Source organism: Balaenoptera borealis (genome assembly GCF_965194805.1).
Source record: "Balaenoptera borealis genome assembly, chromosome: 20".
In the NCBI taxonomy this organism is placed as follows: domain Eukaryota; kingdom Metazoa; phylum Chordata; class Mammalia; order Artiodactyla; family Balaenopteridae; genus Balaenoptera; species Balaenoptera borealis.
Genome location: NC_138879.1, coordinates 57,583,318 through 57,608,871, shown reverse-complemented (window position 1 = coordinate 57,608,871; position 25,554 = coordinate 57,583,318). Strand labels below are relative to the sequence as shown.

General features: G+C 39.5%; 1 protein-coding gene across 8 annotated transcripts in view; it reads left to right on the top strand.

Moving 5' to 3' along the window:
- Positions 1 to 25,554, top strand: part of LOC309618899 (uncharacterized protein) — a gene marked incomplete at its 5' end in the record, with an annotated part of 56,884 nt that overhangs the window by 11,273 nt on the left and 20,057 nt on the right. For 3 of the 8 annotated variants that reach the window (XM_082373383.1, XM_082373379.1, XM_082373380.1), the window contains 2 exons: positions 3,591 to 3,829; positions 24,659 to 24,802. In XM_082373383.1, coding sequence (XP_082229509.1) covers positions 3,591 to 3,829; positions 24,659 to 24,802 — 383 coding nt within the window. Of the gene's footprint in view, positions 1 to 3,210; positions 3,327 to 3,590; positions 3,830 to 14,868; positions 15,046 to 18,582; positions 18,678 to 24,658; positions 24,803 to 25,554 lie in introns of those variants that run through there. The other 5 variants (XR_014238665.1, XM_082373381.1, XR_014238666.1 and 2 more) reach the window with 4 other exon arrangements.

Sequence of the window (25,554 nt, the reverse complement as noted above, 5' to 3'; positions counted from 1 at the left end):
CAGCAGTCACCTCTGGTTGATAGAATCAAAGCAATTTAAAATATTCTTTTTCATTCTCTGGATTTAAAAATATATGTATTCTACAATAAGTATGTCTCACTAAATTAAAAAATGGAGAAGGTGGAGGGGGAAAAAAAAAATTGTGAGACTCCCAGAGTGGCCACTGCCAGGATCTGACGTGTGGATCAAAAAAAGAGAATGACTGTTGTGCCCTCATGGCTGCCTGAAAACACATATTTCAGAGTTGGCTGCATACTTTCTGGTAGCTTTGTATTCCAAGGGCTGAGGTTTGCAAACAAGCTAAGCCAAGTACAGCGTGTACCCCATCAGGTGGTTTTGGAGCTCACCAGGGATGAGTAACGCTCGCTCATTTACCTTTGGAGGAATCCGTGCGGGGCGCCGAGGTGTTGACAGAACCTGCGCTGAGAGCAATGTTTATTTATATCTCCTCACCATCATTCACGGCTAAATCGAGGGCTTTCTCCGAATTTGCTCGCAGTTTGCATTTGCAGTTCTCTCCACTGGTGATCCCTGGCTGGGTTTGGCTGGGCTTGAGCAAATGAAGAGGAACTGAGACGGTGAATGGGGCTGAGTGCTGTGATTCACGCGTGCTAGAGGCTCGGTTGCTTACACCATACGTGTTGGAGATGCTAAGGTTTCCAGACTTCTGCTTTGCACCTTGAGGACTAATTCACATCTGCACTGCTCATGCTAGAAGATGTTTTAAACTGTGTGACTCTGTGTGTGTGTGTAGCCAGTTGGGGTGAGGGGAGCCCTCATAATGTCCCAGTTAGGGGTGAGCCATTTGTATCCATTGACTGTCTTTATGGAACATGAACACTCCTATAAGCCTCTGTTTATTATGGAAAATCTCAAATATATAAAAAGTAGAGAGTTGACCCTCCCCAAATAGGGGTGCATATAATTGCATCAGCAATCATCAACGCATGGCCAATCTTATTTTCTTTATAATCCCACCACTGTCCTGCCCCAACTATTAGACACTGCAAATGCCAGCAGCTATGGAGTTCAAGTTGGAAGTCTTAGAAAGTCTTCTATGTAATTTGTGAATTGTGGGGTGAGAGAGAATGGAGCAAAAGATTAGGGAGCCAGATAGACCTGACCTGAAGCAGGCTTGACCATTACAATTTGATGCTTGGTTGATCTTAGGCCACTTAAACTTTCTGATCCTCATCTGTGAAATGGGAACATAGTACATAGCTTGTAGGACAACTGCATTAAACCCATGGTGCAGTTAAAGTACCAAGCACCATTCTCTGTATCTAGCAGGTCCTTAATTGTTATTTTATTACTATTTCTACTCCTCTATCTAGAGTAGAAAACCTAAAGTATAGAAAGAGAAAGTCCTTCACAATATCAAAATTTCCAGACAGGCTGATAAATAACCGTTGTCCACTTGCTGAGGTCACTACTTAGGAATGAGTACCTTTTGAGAGTAAAATCTGTAACTGGCCATTGTCATTAGTGTGAGCTGCTGCCTTCTCACTGTAAAGGATAAATAACTACCAATTTTGTCCAAAATTTTACCAACATGGACATGAACAAATGTTTTTAAATTCCCCCATTAGCTGGCCCCTTGTTTGGGTTCAATGCTAGAGATGCAAACAAGGTGATTGGCGTGCTTTCATGAGTCGGTGTCGATTAGCTTTTCAGCCTAAGTCATCCTTCTACCAAGGAAACGAAAACAGAGCAGGTCCATTGTGATGGGAAGCTAGGGTGTTAGGGAAATGTGACGTCTGAGGAGCTACTTCTCAGGTGGTTGGACCTACAAAGTGAAACAAGTTGGGGTGAGTCAGGGGAGGCGGGGTGCTGGGACGACAGGACCTGGAGTAGCCGGGAAAACGTGAGCGCGTGAATCATCTGGATGGTGTGTGCGGAACAGGAAGAAAAGTCACTGAACTTGGAACTGGGGAGCACTGTGGACAGACGTCAATAGGCTCTCCAACCTGGTTCAGGTCTGTGTGAACTCAGCAAGGCCTTCCAGCTCAAATCAAGAGCAGTGAGTTTCGGAAAGTCAATTAATTTCTTAACTGCTCTTTCCAATTAATTTCTGACCTGAGACAAGTCACTCTGCCCTAATAAGGATTCTCCTTATCAGCTGGGCTTTGAGAAGTGGGTTTGTCTATCATGTCGGAAGGGTGTGTCTATTAGTAACTGTGCTTTTGCAGTGGACACAGAAGTGGGCAGCTTCAAGGGAGCTCACAGCCCCTGACTCCAGCACCTTCCAGATCCAACTCAGCTTTTGAGCCGAGACCACATTCTTTCTAGAAGGGCCCCAACCAATGACTGAGCATGAGATGAATCTAGGGCTTGGCCATCTCTGCCCAATGTGGGGCTCTTCCAGGGCTCCCCATTGGATCAGCCTAAACCTCGTCAAATCCACATGATAATCTGAGGCTCTCCCTGGGAGAGCATCCTGCCCCCTCCAATAATCTGCCCTGAAGCCTAACTCAGTCCCCGAAGATCCACCTGACATATGTGGTATGGAAATAATTCAGAAATGACAAGGAACAACTATAACAGGATGACAGCAGACTTAAATCATAGATGCTCAAGTTGCAAAAGTTTATGCCGTACACAAAACAGCCATATTTTTAAAAAAGACTTGGCACTGTGATAGTATTCTTTCATCCTGGAACTAACATTTCAGAGTTTTGGTTACAAGCCTGTATTTCCCTTAGCCAGGAGTTTCGTGACCAGTTAGACAATAACCACATCCCTTCCCAGCCTTCCTTCTGTTCTTTTCTGTCAGGTCCATGATCTTTTAATTTTCCCTTTTTGAAGTGTGCTTTTCTTTTTTTAAATTGAGATATAATTGATTTACAGTGTTTCAGGTGTACAGCAAAGTGATTCAGTAAAGTATGGTTTTCTTTAAGATTTTCAGAAAAAAGTTTTTTGTGTGTTTTTTTTTTAAGTGATGTCTTACGTATTATCAAGACAAGAAAAGTCTCTGTTGAAGTCATCTGGATCCACACATCTTATTCATTATCCAGTTCAACTACTGGTTAACATTTACTTACAGAGGTCCAGTATTGGCTAGGAATTACATTTTGGTTGCTGATAATGGTGTCCCAAATAAGGTGGTGTAGACAAGAGAAAGTGTAAAGAAATCCAAAACGTGATGGCTTTCTATCAACCAGGCTGTGTTAAACTACAAATCCCAGAATGACCTTTCCTGTGTATCTCCAGGTGGAGTGGGTCGCAGAGAGGTTCTCTGGGAGATTTGGAGACAGAAGGGCCATTGCAGCCATTGTGTAGCTCACACATGTTGTCATTACCTGCTGACTCACCTTATCACACACGAGGTGAGCCAGCACCTGGGCCCACAGCTGCTCCATCTTTTCTTGGATCTGCCTTCAGCTTCTCTGACACCTGCACCTGGGCCAGGTGTACCCATTTAGCTCAGTGACAAAGGTGCCCAGTTTCTAAAGGCTATTCACACCACTAAGGTCAGAGGCAGTGAGATCTGACGCTGGTTCAGTCTGTCCCCAGGGACTCTGGGTTGTGCTTGTGGGTCCCGCTTGTTCTCTTCCTCCTCATTTCCATCTTCCTCTCTCCACTGCCTGCAGCCTCCAGCATCAGCATCGGGTGCAAGGACAACAGCCTTACAGATTCTGCTTAACCTGCTCCTGCGATTGCCTGAGGTCCAGACTCTGTAACAGAACACACCCATCTAGGGATTCTGCTTCTCTGATGGAACCTGAGCTGATACGCAGAAGTGGACAGCCCAGTGTTGGAATGGAGGACGCACCTTATCTTTCAGTTCAGCCATCCTTGCCACAAGCGCTTCCATCCTCAGGATCACAAGGTATAGCCACCATACTCTGGTCACTATTTCCTGTTCCTGGCAAAGAGGGGAAGAAGAGAAAGCCCAAAGGGGGTTTTCCTGGAAGCTCCCTGTGTAGCCCTAACCTTGGGAACGTGAAGTCCTGACATCTAAACTACCTCTGTGCCTTCAAGGAATATGTGACTGAATAGAGTAGAACATTGAGTGTAGCATGGATTCCATGTAAATTGCAGCTGAAATTCAGTGTCTAACAGTGATGCAGAGGATGACAAATAACTTATGCTGAGCTTCTGGTAAAGGGGAGGGTACGCTTATATGGGGAAAGTTTCTGGAAGAGGTCACTTTACACCCTGATTTCAAGAAGGTAAAGGATGTGGCATAGTGGAAAGGATAGAGGGAATTATACAAATATGGTGGAGTGAGAGGTGGGAGAAGAAAGTAAAAATAAAACATTTCTGATTTGAAACAGATTATGCATTTGGTGTTAATGACTATGATTTGACTCAGGTACTTTAGATTTCAGGGTATATGTCTGAATCTGTGCACATATGAGATGTGCATTTTTGTGAAAGAGAAACTCAAATAATGTGTATTTTCCTTGTTTTTTCCTCGTAAACCAGAAAGTTTTCTTTGTATAGTAGAGGCTTTTAAGTACAGAAAACATAAGAAAAAAAATCCATATTAGAAAAAAATGTGTCTCAGTTAGGAAACGAACTTGATGACACTTCTCAGGACTTTTCCATGACTGTCCCCTTCAAATTATAACTAGGGTGAATTTGGTACAAATGCTGGAAAGCTGAAGAGAGTTTAGAAAAAGCCAAACAGGAAAATTTTTTTTCATTCATCACTTCCATCCATTGTTTTATAGAGAAGGTAGCTAGAGACCTTTATTTACCATGCCTGCCTTTATTTACTAGGCTGCTGCTTTTAAAATGGGTCAAATGTCCTATTTTGTTTTAATTTTGTCCTATTTTCATTTGAACTCAAACTAATTTGTTCCTTAAAAATGAGAAGACGAACACACTGAGCTTAGGTACCTTAAGGTATTTTAAGAATTGACAGAAAAATCAGTACTTAATACAGATTATTATTTTATCAAGAAATTATGAAATATTTGTACTATTAGAAAACTTTGTCCAGAATGTACGACTTCAGTATATATCCATTATTTAGTGTCAGGAAAGTTTGAATTTGCTTAAGAACTACTTAAAGATTGCTGTTGAGAATCATGCCATGAAAAAAAAATAATCAAACCAAAAACCCCACCTTTTTCAAATGAACCACCTCATTTGCCAAGTTAAGAAATATAGAAATATGCACTTAGTGCTGATTTAAAGCATGATGTTACATGGCATTAGAAATCTCTGTCTCAGAAATAAGTAATGGTACACAACTGGTCAGAAAGTGTAGCAGGTATGATTCTCAGGCCACAGATACAGGGAAGCAAGAAATGTATCTTCTTTGATGTACTTTATTCCATTTTTTTTCATAACAACTTATCTTCTAATCCAAACTTCTGTTCTACAATGATGGAGGTAACTTAGCCAATTGTGGGTTCATGGCCCTTTTCACTGTGACTTAAAGGAAAAGTTCAACAAGTTTGAGAACTAACAGGATAAATTGAAAAAAATTACTTGAAAAAATATATAAGAAATATTGCTGACACAACTGGACATCCACATGCGAAAAAAACGAATCTAGACACAGACTTTACACCTTTCAGAAAATTAACGCAGAATGGATCGTAGAACTAAATGTAAAATGTACAGCTACACAACTCCTGGAAGATAACATAGGAGAAAATCTAGGTGACCTCGGGTTTGATGATAACTTCTTAGATACAACATCATTTAAAAGCTTCTGCTCTGCAAAAAAGACACTATGAAGAGAATAAAAAGACAAACCACAATCTAGGAGAAAATCTTTGCAAAACACAAATCAGATAAAGGACCAGTATCCAACATGTATAAAGAACTCTTAAAATTGAAAAATCAGAAAACCACCCATTAAAAATGGGTAAGAGATCTGAACAGATACCTTGCCAGAGACGATATATGGATAGCAAATAAGCATGAGAAAAGATGTTCAACTTCATATGTCACAGGGGAAATGTAAATTAAAACAATGAGATGCCACTACACACCTATTAGAATGGCCCCAAATCCAGAACACTGACGATACCAAGTGCTGGTGAGGATGAGGAGCGACAGGAACCCTTATTCTTCGCTACTGGGAATGCAAAATGATAGAGCCACTTTGGAAGATACTTCCAAAGTGGAACTGACGGTTTCTTACAAAACTAAATATATTCTTACCAGATGGTCCAGTGATTGTACCCATTGGTATTTATACAAATGAGTTGAAAATTCATGTCCACATAAAAACCTGTTCACAGGTGTTTACAGAAGCCTTATTCATAATTGCCAAAACTGGAAGCAACCAGGATGTCCTTTAGTAGGTGAACTGTGGTCCATCCAGACAATGGAATATTATTCAGTACTAAAAAGAAGTGAGCTATCACCCATGCAAGACATGGAGGAGCCTTAAATGTGTATTACTAAGTGAAGAAACCAGTCTGAAGAGGCGACATATTGTATGATCCCAACTATATGATATTCTCAAAAAGGTAAAACTATGGAGACAATAAAAAGATCAAAGTTGCCAAAGGTTTGGGGAGTACAAGGAAAGAATAATAAGTAGAGAACAGAGGGTTTTTAGGGAAATGAATCTATTATTCTGCAGGTTACCATAATGGTGAACTACATGTCATTATACATTATATCATCAAAATCTGTAGAATGTGTACCACTGAGAGATGGCCCTAATGTAAACTGTAGACTTTAGTTAATGATAATGTGTTGATATTGGCTCTTTTTTTTTTTTCTGGCTGCATTGGGTTTTCGTTGCTGCGCGAGTGCTTTCTTTCTCTAGTTGCGGCGAGCAGGGACTACTCTTCGTTGCGGTGCACGAGCTTCTCATTACAGTGGCTTCTCTTGTTGCGGAGCACGGGCCCTGGAGTGCGAAGGCTTCAGTGGTTGTGGCACGTGGGCTTAGTTGCTCCGCGGCATGTGGGACCTTCCTCGACCAGGGATCGAACCCGTGTCCCCTGCATTGGCAGGCGGATTCTTAACCACTGCGCCACCAGGGAAGTCCCAATATTGGCTCGTTGATTGTCACAAATGACCACAGTAACTCAGGATGTTAATAATGGTAACTGGGGTAATTAGGAGAAGTATGAGGAGCACCTGTGAACTCTAGTTTCCTCTCAGTTTTTTCTGAAAACTGCTAAAAAAAAGCCTATTAATTAAAAATATACCTAATATACCTATTAATTAAAAATATACCTAAGAGTTATAGAAGAGAGATTCTGAAGAGAAAATCGAGAGATCTCATATACACACAAAAATATTTCCAACAGGAAAGAAGGAGCAGTAAAGAGGAGCAATAATGAAAAAATTATGCACGAATTTTTTATGGGAAAAAGATTTACATATTTAAATTAAAGGACAAAATTAATGTTAGGCGAATTTAATAAAAGTATGCATAGATTATCTGAATTAAAATTCTAATTTCAAGGAATTTAAATATAACGGGAAAAAATTAGGCACATTTTCCCCCCACAAACATAAACACCAAAATAAAAAGAAGCAATTAAAACATAATTCTGCTGGAAAAAATGTAGCTCAAGTGTTTTACATCAAGCCAGTATTTTGTATGTGCAAATGTGACAGAGACTTTCTTAGATATATTTGGGGATGCAGAAAATATGCCTCATATATGCCAGTCCTAAAAAAAAAATGACCAAAAATGTCCTGCTCACTAGAAATGAGCCATAGCAGAGAATTGAAGAATAAGAGACTAATGCATAAAAGAATGGTGATGCATAATGAAAGCATAAAAATGTCGACATTTAAGTGATCATTGTTACTAAGTTCAAAAAGCAATGTAAATTTTTTAAAAAACCTAATTCTTGAAAGAGACTACATCATATGTCATGAAGTATTTACAAGTACCAATCAGATTAGAGGACACAAACATTTTAATAAATTCCAAATTATAGGAATTATACAGGCACAAAATGCAGGAATAACACTTTAAAACGTGTTAACACTAGTATAAACACACACACACACACAACTTTGTGGCCCTTTACAACTTTCCTAAATAACCCAGGGCAAGGAAGAAATCAAAAGAGCAATTTTAGACTATTTAGAAAATAATGGTCCCTGAACCAAGATGGCGGAGTAGAAGGACATGCTCTCACTCCCTCTTGTGAGAACACCAGAATCACAACTAGCTGCTGCACAGTCATTAACAGGAAGACACTGGAACTCACCAAAAAAGATACCCCACATCCAAAGACAAAGGAGAAGCCACAATGAGACGGTAGGAGGGGCGCAATCACAATAAAATCAAATCCCATAACTGCTGGGTGGGTGACTCACAAACTGGAGAACACTTATACCACAGAAGTCCACCCACTGGAGTGAAGGTTCTGAGCCCCACGTCAGGCTTCCGAACCTGGGGGTCTGGCAACGGGAGGAGGAATTCCTAGAGAATCAGAATCTGAAGGCTAGTGGGATTTGATTGCAGGACTTCGACAGGACTGGGGGAAACAGAGACTCCACTCTTGGAGGTCACACACAAAGTAGTGTGTGCATCGGGACCCAGGGGAAGGAGCAGTGACCCCAGGGAGACTGAACCAGACCTACCTGCTAGTGTTGGAGGGTCTCCTACAGAGGTGGGGGGCGGCTATGGCTCACTGTGATGACAAGGACACTGGCAGCAGAAGTTCTGGGAAGTACTCCTTGGCGTGAGGCCTCTCAGAATCCACCATTAGCCCCACCAAAGAGCCCAGGTAGGCTCCAGTGTTGGGTTGCTTCAGGCCAAACAACCAACAGAGAGGGAACCCAGCCCCACCCATCAGCAGTCAAGCGGATTAAAGTTTTACTGAGCTCTGCCCACCAGAGCAACACCCAGCTCTACCCACCACCAGTCCCTCCATCAGGAAACTTGCACAAGCCTCTTAGATAGCCTCATCCACCAAAGGGCAGACAGCAGAAGCCAGAACTACAATCCTGCAGCCTGTGGAACAAAAACCACATTCACAGAAGGATAGACAAGATGAAAAGGCAGAGGGCTATGTGGCAGATGAAGGAACAAGATAAAACCCCAGAAAAACAACTAAATGAAGTGGAGCTAGGCAACCTTCCAGAAAAAGAATTCAGAATAATGATGGTGAACATGATCCAGGACCTTGGAAAAAGAATGGAGGCAAAGATCAAGAAGATGCAAGGAATGTTTAACAAAGACCTAGAAGAATTAAAGAACAAACAAACAGAGATGAACAATATAATAACTGAAATGAAAACTACACTAGAAGGAATCAATAGCAGAATAACTGAGGCAGAAGAACGGATAAGTGACCTGGAAGACAGAATGGTGGAATTCACTGCTGCAGAACAGAATAAAGAAAAAAGAATGAAAAGAAATGAAGACAGCCTAAGAGACCTCTGGGACAACATTAAACGCAACAAAAATCGCATTATAGGGGTCCCAGAAGGAGAAGAGAGAGAGAAAGGACCCGAGAAAATATTTGAAGAGATTATAGTCAAAAACTTCCCTAACACGGGAAAGGAAATAGCCACCCAGTTCAGGAAGCACAGAGAGTCCCATACAGGATAAACCCAAGAAGAAACACGCCGAGACACATAGTAATCAAATTGGCAAAAATTAAAGGCAAAGAAAAATTATTGAAAGCAGCAAGGGAAAAACAACAAATAACATACAAGGGAACTCCAATAAGGTTAACAGCTGATTTCTCAGCAGAAACTCTACAAGCCAGAAGGGAGTGGCATGATACACTTAAAGTGATGAAAGGGAAGAACCTACAACCAAGATTACTCTACCCAGCAAGGATCTCATTCAGATTTGATGGAGAAATCAAAAGCTTTACAGACAAGCAAAAGCTAAGAGAATTCAGCACCACCAAACCAGCTCTACCACAAATGCTAAAGGAACTTCTCTAAGTGGGAAACACAAGAGAAGAAAAGGACCTACAAAACCAAACCCAAAACAATTAAGACAATGGTCATAGGAACATACATATTGATAATTACCTTAAACGTGAATGGATTAAATGCTCCAACCAAAAGACACAGGCTCACTGAATGTATACAAAAACAACACCCATATATATGCTGTCTACAAGAGACCCATTTCAGACCTAGGGACACATTCAGACTGAAAGTGACGGGATGGAAAAAGATATTCCATGCAAATGGAAATCAAAAGAAAGCTGGAGTAGCAATACTCATACCAGATAAAATAGACTTTAAAATAAAGAATGTTACAAGAGACAAGGAAGGACACAATGTAATGATCAAGGGATCAATCCAAGAAGAAGATATAACAATTATAAATATATATGCACCCAACATAGGACCACCTCAATACATAAGGCAACTGCTAACAGCTATAAAAGAGGAAATCGACAGTAACGCAATAATAGTCGGGGACTTTAACACCTCACTTACACCAATGGACAGATCATCCAAAATGAAAATAAATAAGGAAACAGAAGCTTTAAATGACACAATAGACCAGTTAGATTTACTTGATATTTATAGGACATTCCATCCAAAAACAGCAGATTACACTTTCTTCTCAAGTGCACATGGAACATTCTCCAGGATAGATCACATCTTGGGTCACAAATCAAGCCTCAGTAAATTTAAGAAAATTGAAATCATATCAAGCATCTTTTCTGACCACAATGCTACGAGATTAGAAATAAATTACAGGGAAAAAAACGTAAAAAACACAAACACATGGAGGCTAAACAACACATTACTAAATAACCAAGAGATCACTGAAGAAATCAAAGAGGAAATCAAAAAATACCTAGAGACAAATGACAATGAAAACATGATGATCCAAAACCTACAGGATGCAGCAAAAGCAGTTCTAAGTGGGAAGTTTATAGCTATACAAGCCTACCTCAAGAAACAAGAAGAATATCAAATAAACAATCTAACCTTACACCTAAAGCAACTAGAGAAAGAAGAACAAACAATACCCAAAGTTAGCAGAAGGAAAGAAATCATAAGGATGAGAGCAGAAATAAATGAAATAGCAACAAAGAAAACAATAGCAAAGATCAGTAAAACTAAAAGCTGGTTCTTTGAGAAGATAAACAAAATTGATAAACCATTAGCCAGACTCATCAAGAAAAAGAGGGAGAGGACTCAAATCAATAAAATTAGAAATGAAAAAGGAGAAGTTACAACAGACACCGCAGAAATACAAAGCATCCTAAGAGACTACTACAAGCAACTCTATGCCAATAAAATGGACAACCTGGAAGAAATGGACAAATTCTTAGAAAGGTATAACCTTCCAAGGCTGAACCAGGAAGAAATAGAAAGTATGAACACACCAGTCACAAGTAATGAAATTGAAACTGTGATTAAAAATCTTCCAACAAACAGAAGTCCAGGAACAGATGGCTTCACAGGTGAATTCTATCAAACATTTAGAGAAGAGCTAACCCCCATCCTTCTAAAACTCTCCCAAAAAATTGCAGAGGAAGGAACACTCCCAAACTCATTGTATGAGGCCACCATCACCCTGATACCAAAACCAGACAAAGATGTCACAAAAAAAGAAAATTACAGACCAAAATCACTGATGAATATAGATGCAAAAATCCTCAACAAAATACTAGCAAACAGAATCCTACAACACATTAAAAGAATCATACACCATGATCAAGTGGGATTTATCCCAAGGATGCAAGGATTCTTCAATATACGCAAATCAATCAATGTGATACACCATATTAACAAGTTGAAGAAAAAAACCCATATGATCATCTCAATAGATGCAGAAAAAACTTTCAACAAAATTCAACACCCATTTATCATAAAAACTCTCCAGAAAGTGGGCATAGAGGGAACTTACCTCAATATAATGAAGGCCATATACGACAAACCCACAGCAAACATCATTCTCAATGGTGAAAAACTGAAAGCATTTCCTCTAAGATCAGGAACAAGACAAGGATGTCCACTCTCGCCACTATTACTCAACATAGTTTTGGAAGTCCTAGCCACGGCAATCAGAGAAGAAAAAGAAATAAAAGGAATACAAATTGGAAAAGAAGAATTAAAACTGTCACTGTTTGCAGATGACATGATACTATACATAGAGAGTCCTAAAGATGCCACCAGAAAACTACTAGAGCTAATCAATGAATTTGGTAAAGTTGCAGGATACAAAATTAACGCACAGAAATCTCTCGCATTCCTATATACTAATGATGAAAAATCTGAAAGAGAAATTAAGGAAACACTCCCATTTACCATTGCAACAAAAAGAATAAAATACCTAGGAATAAACCTACCTAGGGAGACAAAAGACCTGTATGCAGAAAACTATAAGACACTGATGAAAGAAATTAAAGATGATTCCAACAGATGGAGAGATATACCATGTTCTTGGATTGGAAGAATCAATATTGTGAAAATGACTATACTACCCAAAGCAATCTACAGATTCAATGCAATCCCTAGCAAATTACCAATGGCATTTTTTACAGAACTAGAACAAAAAATCTTAAAATTTGTATGGAGACACAAAAGACCCCGAATAGCCAAAGCAGTCTTGCGGGAAAAAAGCGGAGCTGGAGGAAACAGACTCCCTGACTTCAGACTATCCTACAAAGCTACGGTAATCAAGACAATATGGTACTGGCACAAAAACAGAAATATAGATCAATGGAACAAGATAGAAAGCCCAGAGATAAATTCACGCACCTATGGTCAACTAATCTATGACAAAGGAGGCAAGGATATACAATGAAGAAAAGACAGTCTCTTCAATAAGTGGTGCTGGGAAAACTGGACAGCTACATGTAAAAGAATGAAATTAGAACACTCCCTAACACCATACACAAAAATAAACTCAAAATGGATTAGAGACCTAAATGTAAGACCGGACACTGTAAAATTCTTAGAGGAAAACTTAGGAAGAACACTCTTTGACATGAATCACAGCAAGATCTTTTTTGATCCACCTCCTAGAGTAATGGAAATAAAAACAGAAATAAACAAATGGGACCTAATGAAACTTCAGAGCTTTTGCACAGCAAAGGAAACCATAAACAAGACGAAAAGACAACCCTCAGAATGGGAGAAAATATTTGCAAATGAATCAACGGACAAAGGATTAATCTCCAAAATATATAAACAGCTCATGCAGCTCAATATTAAACAAACACCCCAATCCAAAAATGGGCAGAAGACCTAAATAGACATTTCTCCAAAGAAGACCTACAGATGGCCAAGAAGCACATGAAAAGCTGCTCAACATCACTAATTATTAGAGAAATGCAAATCAAAACTACAATGAGGTATCACCTCACATGAGTTAGAATGGGCATCATCAGAAAGTCTACAAACAACAAATGCTGGGAGAGGGTGTGGAGAAAAGGGAGCCCTCTTGCACTGTTGGTGGGAATGTAAATTGATACAGCCACTATGGAGAACAGTATGGAGGTTCCTTAAGAAACTAAAACTAGAATTACCATATGACCCTGCAATCCCTCTACTGGGCATATACCCAGAGAAAACCATAATTCAGAAAGACACATGCACTCCAATGTTCATTGCAGCACTATTTACAATAGCCAGGTCATGGAATCAACCTAAATGCCCATCAACAGATGAATGGATAAAGAAGATGTGGTATATGTATACAATGGAATATTACTCAGCCACCAAACGGAATGAAATTGGGTCATTTGTAGAGACGTGGATGGATCTAGAGACTGTCATACAGAGTGAAGTAAGTTAGAAAGAGAAAAACAAATATCGTATATTAACGCATATATGTGGAACCTAGAAAAATGGTACAGATGAACCGGTTTGCAGGGCAGGAATTGAGACACAGATGTACAGAACAAACGTATGGACACCAAGGGGGGAAAGCCGCGGGGGGGTGGGGGTGGTGGTGTGCTGAATTGGGCGATTGGGATTGACATGTATACACTGATGTGTATAAAACTGATGACTAATAAGAACCTGCTGTATAAAAAATAAAATAAAATAAAATTCAAAAAATAAAAATAAAGTATAGAAGTTTCATACATAAAAAAAAGGAAAATAATGGCAATTTCAAAACTACGTATCACAATTAATAGGCCGTGGATCAAGTTGTATTCAGAGATGAATTTATCACCTTAAGTACAATTGGAATAACTGAACTAAGATTTCAACTCAACTCATAATTTAGGATGCAGTCAGGCTCTGCTGTTTACGTGGCTGTGACGAATTACTGACAGCAAGCCTGCTTTACGTTTTCTTATTTGCCACTAGCCTTTTCCCACGATGCTAGGACATTTATGGCTGTTCTTGTTATTGCTCCAGCTAAGAATGGAAAGAACCTTGCCTAGATGATGGTTTTCAAGTGCTGATTGGCCAGTGCACACTGAAGGCGTTTGTCATCACTAGATGGGGTTCCTTACAGATGTGTTATTTGAAACTGGGGCTTCATGGGGGATTTTAGGTTTGTTTCTCCTGGTTCTCCTGGTAGCATTCTTAAAGTGTATGCATTGTAACAGGAGGGGGAGAGGGACGAGCAAAGAGGCCGGTGAAGGATGTTTCTTCTTGATGGCACTTAATAACCTACATAAACTTTCAATGTTTATTCCATGGAACTGGGTTTGAAAAATCACATCATCATCTCCCAGGATGGCAGAGGTCATCATAAGGTCACTATCATTTTTCTGATCTCTACAAACAAGAGTGGTTTCTCTTAAATTATGCTGACCCACAGAGAGGCCACAGTGGGGGTGGTGGGAGGACTCTCACTTTAGGTCAGTCATCAAAGAAGCAGAATTTCATAGTCATGTCCATGACAAGTCAAAAGAGGATTGGAGCCTGCCTGTTAAAAGAGTGCAAACATTACAAGTATGGACATTCTTGTTAGGTACTAAAATAGCTTTTTTCATGTGCACTGCAAGCTTTAAAAAGAGTCACATCATGTTTTCTTTCATACAGAGAAATGCATTATAAGTAGCCATGGAAACACCACATTAGTAGGACTATCCTGCAAAGAGGAGAACATTACACATTTTTGATATGTTGAAAGAAAAGAATCTAATATCTCATCTGATTTTTTAAGCTAAGATTGTTTCTAGAATGTCCTCGAGCTCTCTAATCTCCTGTTTAATCTCTTTAATCTCGAAAGCGTTATCAACTCTCAGAAGCCTGCTATGCCCAGTGTTCTAACTTTATCATTTATCTGGAAAATGTTCTGAAGGTAATTTTCCTTTGCTACATTAAAAAAGAAAAAAAAAAGCCTTATCAAGCAAGATAAAGGGAATGACAGATTGTGCTGAATTATCTAAGTCATAGTAAAAGACTAAAAGACTTCTGTTGCTAGAAATTTCTGAAAATCGTAATTATCTAGCTTGCCTTTGGTATGCTTGGACCATTTACATGAGCATTTTCACTCACTGATCAATCATTCATTTATTCCTTCATTCCTTCATCAGTTCAGTTAGTTAAGTGCCTACTATGTGCTAAGCATCTGTCAGGTCCTGAGCATATAAAAAGCATGTAAAAGACATGATCTTAAGGAGATTATGTGTGGTGAGAGATACAGACAGTGCTCTTAGGGCTAAATCTGGGGACTGTGAGGGCCTAGGAGGAACAACCAACACTACCTATGGGGGTCACAGCGAGGGGGACTGGAGGAACGTACCTGCAGGAATCCCAGCACAAGTCGGGCTGAGCAGGTGAGGGGAAAGAGTGTGAGGGCAACAGGGAGACACACCAGAGCCTAGAGGCACATCTAGAGATTCAGAAGGAGCCCTTGATGACAGGGGTGCTGCAGCGTGAGGCTCTGCAGGAAGTGGGGGGAAGTGAGCCTCCCAAGGTAAGGAGGGTCCAGATCCTGAAGAGCCTTCCCTGTTTTACAGTTTGGATTTTATCCTTAGGGCAATGGAGAGCCACTGAAGGGTTCTAACTAGCAAAGCAATGTGATCAGATCTGTTTTAGAAAGATGATTTTAAATGCCGAAAGAAAACGTAATTTGAAATATGACAGGAAAACCAGTTAGGGGATATTCAGCAATGGAGAGGAGATACCAGATAACATCCAGATGAGGGACACCTGTGGCATGAACTGAGGTGGTGACACTGGCGCTGGGCAGAAGTGGACGCATTAGGTGGTTCAGGTAGAATTGAGAGGATGGGGTAGAGGAGGTGGAGGAGAGGGAGGAGTCCAATATGGCGCCCCCATTTGTGACTTTGACCTCTGTGCAGATTGTGGCTCCATTCACCGAGGAGAAGGGACACTGGAGGGCTGGAAGTTTGGTAGAAGGAGGGAGAGAAGACAGTGGACTCTGTTTTGGACAGACTCACTGAGATCGGAGGTCGAGGTTTCCACTAGGCAGCTGGGTGTGTGGGTCTCAAGTGGGCCGGAATAAAGCCATAGCGATGAATGTGAGCCCTGCTGGGGAGTGTTCCCCGTCACAGGGTCCAGAACAGAAGCTGGTGTGGAAGAGGGTGTGTAAGGCAGGGTGAGCGGAGGAAAGCCTCTAGCGCAAAGCGTGTGTCACATGACACCGCAAATGGTGCAATCAGCAAAACCCAGACAATGAAACATTCTGCAGATCTTTAGATTCTGTGACAATTAAGAGACATAAAAACCAAATGCAAAGCACGGATCTTGTTTAAACAAACTAACTGTAAAAAAACTTATGAGTTATTGGGAAAATGTAAACACTTCCTGGATATTTGATGAGGCATTATTATTAATTTTTTTCAGTATGATAAGACTGTTATAGTTTTTTTATAGTTTTTTTTGCTCTATTCTTTTTTTTGTTCTATTCTTTTTTATTGCAGTAAAATACACATAAAATTTACCATCTCCGTCATTTCTAAGTGTACGGTTTAGCGGCATTAAATGCATTCATAATGTTGTGCAACCATCACCATCCATCTGCATAGCCCTTTTCCTCTTGTAAAACGGAAACTCTGTCCCCATTAAACACTAACTCCCCATTGCCCTTCCCCCCAGCCCCTGGCGACCACCATTCTACTTTCTGTCTCTATTTTGACTTATCTAAGCATCTCTAGGAATCATACAGTATTTGTATTTTTGTGACTGGCATATTTCACTTAGCATAATGTTGTGGTTATGTTTGATTTTACAAAAAAACTTTTAGAGATACATATAGTATTGTTGACAGATAAAACGATGTGATATTTGACATCTAATGCAAAATGATCTTGCAGAGCAGATGGTGGGGGAGAGATTATGGTGTAGATGAAACAAGAAAACAAGAATGGCCATGAGTTGCTAACTGTTGAGGCTGGATGATGGGTACGTGGGGATTCACTGAACTATTCTATTTTTGTGTACATTTGAGATTTTCCATAAGGAAAGCTAAAGATTAAATAGAGTGTCCCCTGAACTTATGGTTACCAGGGTGGGGGGGAGGGATAGATTGGGAGTTTGGGATTGACATGTACACACTGCTATATTTAAAATAAAATACCTCGCTATGAAAAAAAAAAAAGCGTTCCTCCCATCCCCATGGCCAAATTCATGCAATAGAACTGTTTTCCCAAGTGAAATCAATCCACAAAGTATAGGCTGAAGGACAGCTGTCCTTATATGCATGAGGCTAGGAACCCAGGACCCATAGCTCTGGTTTCCGTGTAACCTCCGTGCCCTGCCTCTTGGCTTCCCCAAACTCTAGTTCTTGCTGAAAACACTGCTGGTAAATAGATTGCCATGTAGGAAGTGGGTCATGAGTAATAGCATCACCAGTGACATACTTCAGCTTCCCCCTCATGCCCTGAAGAGACAGGGAGCAGATAGCCCAGTACAGGACATCATATTTACCTTCAAGGAGTCAAGCGAGTTCCCTGGATTTCTTCATAATAGCTGGTATCAGGTTCCACAGGCAATAATCATTCTGCAACCGTCATTTTCACTGGAGAAAAACACACTGCGTTTCTGTCACACAGCAAACAATTTCTTGAATATGTTTTACTTTTAATTTTAGCCTTATTTAGTGAATTTTAAAGTCCAGGAAAAATAAAAATGTGCTGTAAAGCGATACAGAGTGTTTTCCTATAGACTGCACACTACCAGTTACGTCTTAAATAACCATGATTCATTCATCAAAACTAAGAATGTAACAGTGTACAGTGCTATTCACTGAACTACAGACTTCACTTGGATTTCCTATCTACTGGAAATAGATAGACAGGAAATCCTGGAAAAAGCAGAAATGCTTTTTCTGCTCTAGGATTCAATCCAATATCCACATTGTCTTTAGTTATCACATCTCCTCCGTCTCCTCCAACATGTGACGGTTCTCCATCCTTCCTGTCTTTCATGACCTTGACAGTGAAGTGTGCTTATTTGAAAATTAATGTACAGTCATACCGTCCTTCAGGACTGCAGGATTCCATGAAAAGCAGGGGGCAGCTAGCCTTACAGACAGCAACTGGTAATTGGGCTGGTGAAGAAGTTTTAGAAGCTAAAACACCCTCTTGTTCCTTAAAACTTCTTTCATCCTCTACTTGCCTTTCTCTCCTTTCCAATCTAGTGAAACTCTTCCAGTTGGGAATCAGCCAAAATGACCATCCTCTATGAAGAAAGAGATTCTATTTACAGGCCAAGTTGGTACTTGCTGGTTTCTGAAGAGGAAAATGCAACACAGCCATAGTGAAAACCTCTCAAATGTTTTTACAGGGAAAGTGATGACTTGGCCATTCTGCATCGAGCGGAGCCCACTATACTACAACCAGTCATGGCGCTGGCCCTTGAGATACTCCTTTTAAAGCCAGGTTTGCTCAACCACTCACATTTTCATAAAAAAATTACTGCAACAAAACACAAAACAAACCTGGCTTAGCTTAGTGAGAGCTGCTGCTTTATTGATGCATTTGCTTTGTGGTCTAAAATGGGGTTTTAATAAATTTCTGCTCTGGTGGACACATTCAGAGCTGACGTATTTTATATCTGGGTTGCTCCTTCCTGCCAGGGCTTAGCATTCTTCATCTCCCTCGGGGTCTCTAGGAAGGCAAAATGCACACTTACCACTACTTAGAATCCGCCTTGCCTTGGGCGCTCCCAAATCCCAAAATGTATTACATCAAGTGTGAACAGGTCAACTCGCCCTCACCATCTCTGCGGTAGCTTTGTTTTCATCAATAAATTTAAAGATAAACTATCAAATCAGAAATCATGCTCAAATGCAAACACAGCAAAGACTCACTAATCTAGACTCCACTAACTCCAAGTCTGTCATGATTATTCATAAGTGGTAATGACGCTTTAAGTAAAAAAATTGGACATTATGTCTTTCTCTATGAATTTTCAGTTTGCTCAGGGATAAAGTAGATCTATTCAGATGTCAGTTGCTATTTCAAAAGAAGGATTGATCCTATGAAATTAAAGTTTTTTCTAATATACTTCAGGATCTAGAGATTTTTCTGTGGTAAGGGATCCCGATATTGATATATTATGGCGTGATGGTACAATTCATTACTTGGTTGATAATAGATACCATCCTTGGACTAATGGGACCACTTCTTTAAAAGGGATGTACAATTTAGAATTTTTACCGTCAACTGATTTTCTCCTTAGTTGTATTATAAGCTCCTTGAATTTAAGGATTATGCATTTTATATCTTTTGTGTCCCTAACTCACTGTCTCCATTGCAGCCTCACTGTGGGGCTCAGAAAAATGCCTCACGTATAGGAAATACTTAGTGTTTGGGGAAATTTGCAGTCTTTAAAATACCGAACCCTTCCATCCATGAATATAGTAAATCCTTTATTTCTTTCCCCCTCCCATAAGGTTTTGTTGCTTTCTCCATAAAAATCTGACACACCATTTGTTAGATTTACTTCTGGACACCTTAAAAGTTTTATTGCCATGGTTAATAATGTCCTTTAACAATAACTATTGATTTTTGTATATTGATTTCTAGCAAACTTACTGAACTTTCTTATTAGTATTAATATTTATTTGCAGATTCTCCTGGGTAGTCTATGTAAACATGTATTCTTTGTACTAATTACGTTATACCTTTTCTGCAATCTTTAGCTTTTCGTGTCTATTGTGCTTTTTAAAACTGAGATATAATTATCAACCAATAAAATGCATAGGTCCTAATTATTTAGTTCAATTAGTTCTGACAACTATACACACTTGTGTAATGAACACCCCAATCAAGATACAGAGCATTTTCATCACTCCAAGACATTCCTTTGCAGTCAGTTCCCACCTCCCAGCCCTAGGCAACCAACAGTCTGCTTTTCTGCGGCTATCAATCAGTGTTTCCTGTTCTTGAACGTTATAGAAATGGAATCACACAGGACACTTTATTTGGGTACTGGCTGCTTTTGCACGGCACACTGTTGTCTTAAATTTCATTTATATTGCTGCCTGCATCAGTAATCCATCCTTGTATGACTGAATAATATTCCATTGTTTGGATCTCCCACAGTTTGTTATCCCATCTCCACGTCAATAGAATTGGGTTGTTTTGAATTTGGGGCCATTATGAATAAGGCTGCTATAAACATTTCAATCTTTTAACTTTTTCTTTTATTTTCTCATTATGTTAGCTAGGACCTGTAGTCTGACATTTAATGTCAATATTTGCAACGGGCTTTTGAAGACATACTTCATCAAGTTGAGAGAGTTCCCACTTATTCCTAGTTTACTTGAGAGGATTTATTTATTTATTTGAGGGAGGTATCTTTGTTTAATCAAGAATGATTACTGGATTGTATTAAATGTCTTTTCTGCATCTATTGAAATGATCTTTCTCCTTTCATCTGTTAATGTGATGATGATATTAATCTACCTTCTAAGGCGTCTTTACATTCTTGGATAAATCTTAATTAGCAACGAGTTAAGAGATTACTTTGCCAGATTTAAAAAATAATGGGTGATTTCTTACATTTGTCTCTTTGTGCATGTATGAAAGGAGCCTAATGTTTTCAGTTTTGTCTCAAGGCTTAATGGCCCCATAAAATGAGCTGAGTGGATTTTTTTTCTATTTTTCTGAAGCAATTTTACGATATTAAAATTATCCATCTCTTGAAGACAGAAGTTACCTGTAAAACCAACCAGGCTTGGCGATCGTGCCTGTATATGTCTGGGGAGAACAGCAGGGGGCAGGTGGGCTGATTCAGTTTCTCTGATAGCAACGTGTATGCTCACATTTCATATCTCTTCTTGAGTCAATTTTGTTGTAATATTTTTCCAGAAAATTGCCCTTTTCATCTGCGTTTTCACGTTTATTGGCATTGTTCATAGTATTTATCTTTTATTTTTCTACTGCATCTCTATTATGTTCTTTCCGTTCAGAGTATTGTTTATTTTTACTTTAATTTCTCTTCTTCTGATCGTGTTAGCCAGATGTTTGCCTATTTAATTTGCCTTCCAAAAGAGCCATTTTTTTCCTTTTGTTACTCCTCTTGACTGTGTCTTTGTTTGTAATGTTATCAACTTCCTCTCTTATCTTTATTATTTCCTTCCTTCTAATTCCTTTGGGTTTACTCTGCTGCCCTGTTCTTTTTCTAACCTTTGATTTACATGCTAAGTACAGTCTTTTCCAACCCTTCTTCTTTGTTTCTTATGTGCATTTAAAGATATATTTCAATTGTTTACAGTGGTGTACTGGAACCAAGGGTAGCCAGCTCATTTTGGGCTGTGAGAGTTCATTTTGTGTATTTCTTCCCAATTCCACCTCCAACCTTGGTTGGTAGCTTGAAACAGACCTGGTGGGATACTTACAGTATGGATGGGCAAATGCTATAAATCGTACCTTCCTTGCCCTCCGCACCCCCCCCCCACACACACACCCTGCCCAACACTGAGAGCCTCTTAGAAAACATTTACCCACACAACACTTGTTGTTTTCCAGACTTCGTATTTAACGTTTGTATTATGATTTGGTTCTAAAATTCCCTTATTTCTCCTTTACTCATTGGTTGCTTAAAAATACATTTTAAAAAAAATTTCCAATCATATTAAATCATTTTGTTGTTGATTTTTAATTTTATTGTGATGTAGGCTGTAGGATATCAATTCTTTGGCATTGGTTCGGACTTGGTTGGTAGCATACTATATGGTCAACTTATTTAAAATATTCCATGTATACCTGAAAACGTGAGTATTCTTTAATTCTCAGGGTTCTACACACCTCCCTTTGATCAGCTTGTTAATTGTAGCCGTCCAAATAGTCTCTATCGTTACTTTTTGTCTGCTTAATCTGTCAGTTCTGGGAAAGGAATATTAAAATCTTCCACTATACTGGTTTGTAAATTTCTTTTTGTTTTCCACCAATTTTTGCTTTATATAATTTGAAGCTAAATTGTTAGGTACAGTATATGATTACTACAGCTTTCTGATAAAGTTTCCCTTTTATTAATGTGTAGTGTCCTTTTTACCCTTAACAGCATATTTTGCCTTAATTATTTTTTTATCTGTTACTTATGTCAACATAGTGGCTTTTTCCAGTTAACATCTGCCTGGTATATAATAGCTTTCAATCCTTTATCACTCACCTTTTCATTGTATTTTTGGTATGTTTCTTATAAACAGCATATAGCTAATTTTTTCCCATCATCTTTACTCTTCTGATAACAGAATTCTAAGTTGCTGTTATTTTCCCTCACTACTTTGAAGCTGTTACTCCATGTCTTCCAGCCTCTGATAATACTGTTAGAAATTCTGCTGCCATTTAAGTTGTTGTTCTATTATTGATCATTTATTTTTTCTTCCTGAATATTTTGTTTTCCTCATTTCACTACAATGAGTCTAAGTGTGAATTTATTTGTATTTATTATGCTTAGGTTTCCTGTGTTTCTTTAATCTGAAGATTTTTTTTTTTTATCAAGTCTGGATAATTGTCAACTATTATCATATGAACATCGTTTCTACCCCACTATCTTTATTCCCTCTTTTTGGAACTCTTGTTAGATATACAGTTGACCCTTGAACAAGTGGGGTTTAGGGATGTCGACCCTCCGTGCTGCTGAAAACCTGCATACAGTCAGCCCTCCAGACCCACGGCTCTGCATCCAAGGACTCAAGGAATTCGATTCAAGGAATTTTAGATTGTACAGTGCTGCAGTATATATTTATTGAAAAATACCCATGTAAAAGTGGACTGCTCAGTTCAAACCTGTGTTGTTCAAGGGCCAACTGTATGTTGAATTTTTTCCATCTATATTCCATGTCTTCTAAATTTCCTGTCTTCTAGTATCTTCCCATCTGTGCTCTGGGCAGTATACCTAGACAGGCTTCCAGTTCATCAATTCTCTTTCCACCTTTTTTTTTTTTCATACTCTTTAATACCTTTCTTTCTTCTTCGTGTCACACTGGGTTCTCCTTCAGATTATTTTTCAATTACATTTTTGGGCTGTAGTTTTCATGTTTCCTTTTTCTGTTGACTTTCATTCACCATGAATCATTTCCCTGTGCATTTTGTAATATGGGATTACAAGAGGGACTTTATTTTCCTTTGGGACTCCTGGCAGCCTGAGTTGTCAAGGGTCCCTCCAGTGTGTTCCGTTTGCTTCTTCTGAACACCCCAGAGCCAGCAGAGCCCAAGAGCGATTTTATTACATTACCCTTCAGCGCAGGGATTTCCCACACCACAAACGCAGCGCGGAGCAAACTCTGAACACACAGGCCCGAGATGCTGAGTTTTCATGGGAGAATTATTTATTGATTTAGTCTCCTGATTTCCCAGCGAGAGTCATGGCTGAGACAACTTCCATCTTGTGTCTCTGGACCGGCGGGCAGAGTTTATTAGTCCCAGTTTTCATTGAGTTAGCAGTCCATCAGTGGTCGAATTCCTAGCTAACCAGATTAGATAACTTCCCCCTGACACCACTCCACACCACCCTGGCTGGGGCATGAGGTCATACACCTACCTCAGCGGCCCACAGCCCCCTCCCAGCTTCTGACTTGTATGCTTTCCCATTTTGCTCTTGAGCACAGCCATAGATTTTTTTGTGTTACGATAAAATATTCGTAACATATAATTTACCATTTAAACCATTTTAAGCGTACAATTCAGTGGCACTTCCTACTTTCATACTGTTGTGCAACCATTACTACCTTCCATCTCCAGAACGTTTTTTCATCTTCCCAAACTTGAACTCCATAGCTACTTAACACTAACTCGCCACTGTCCCCCTCCCCCCACCCCCAGAACCACCATCCTACTTTCTTTTCTTTTTTTTTTTAAAGAGTGAATTTTTTTATGGTACGTAAACCCCAGTAAGGCTGTTTTAATTTTTATTTATTTATTTATGGCTGTGTTGGGTCTTTGTTTCTGTGCGAGGGCTTTCTCTAGTTGCGGCAAGTGGGGGCCACTCTTCACCGCGGTGCGCGGGCCTCTCACTATCGCGGCCTCTCTTGTTGCGGAGCACAGGCTCCAGACACGCAGGCTCAGTAGTTGTGGCTCACGGGCCTAGTTGCTCCGCGGCATGTGGGATCTTCCCAGACCAGGGCTCGAACCCGTGTGCCCTGCATTGGCAGGCAGATTCTCAACCACTGCGCCACCAGGGAAGTCCCAACCATCCTACTTTCTGTCTCAATGAATTTGATGACTCTAGGTAACTCACATAAGGAGAATCATACAGTATTTGTCCTCTTCTGTCTCAGTTATTTCATTTAGCATACTGTCCACAAGCTTCATCCGTGCTGTAGCAGGTGTCAGAATTTCCTTCCTTTTTAAGGTTGAATAATATTCCGTTGTATGTATAGACCATGTTTTGTTTTTCCATTCACCCACAGATGGACACTTGGGCTTCTACCACCTTTTGGGTATTGTGAATAATACTGCTATGAACATGGGTGTACAAACCTCTCTCCAAGTCCCTGTTTTCAGTTCTTCTGGGCACAGATATATACCTAAAAGTGGAGTTCCTGGATCATATGGTAATTTTATGTTTAATTTTTTGGGGAACTACCATACCATTTTCTACTGCAACAGCCACAGATTTTCTTAAAAGCTGTACTATTTTATCCTGCATTTCTATATGTTATTAGTGGGAGGTTATACATGGGATCCAAGGCTCCTATCTTCCCAGAACCAAAAATCCTGCCTCCTTTAGCTTATATAATTATTTTTCCCCATATTACTTTTCTTACCCAAGTTCTGGGTCTTTCTGTGACTATTCCAGGTCCCAGATACTCATTTCAGAGTAGCTAAGCTAAAACAAGTCTGTGCAGGCGTATATAAAGTATACATATACCATATATATGGTACATATGTATGGTGTGTATATATATATATATATGGTATATATTTATGGTATATATGTATGTATACCATATATATTGATTTATTTGTGGCACCTGCAGCTGAATGAAGCAGGGGGTACTCCTCTTCCTAATTTGGAAGTACAATGTCTGTCCAGGGGAATGTCTGCTTTGAGTGGATTTGTGTTCACATAAAGATTTTGGGGTTCTTACCATGTAAGAAAATATTTGATCACTAGACTCTGGGTTGTTTTTTCCACTTAAATTATGTGTCCATTCCAAGTGTATTTCCTAACTATAAGTTTGCTAAGCCTCCTTTATTAAAAAAATAACCAGGGTTTAATATAGGGTGCTATCTAATGACTGAGGCAAAATGAAATTCCAGTTCTTTTTTCTGGAGGTTTATAACGTCATGAAGTTTCTCTGAG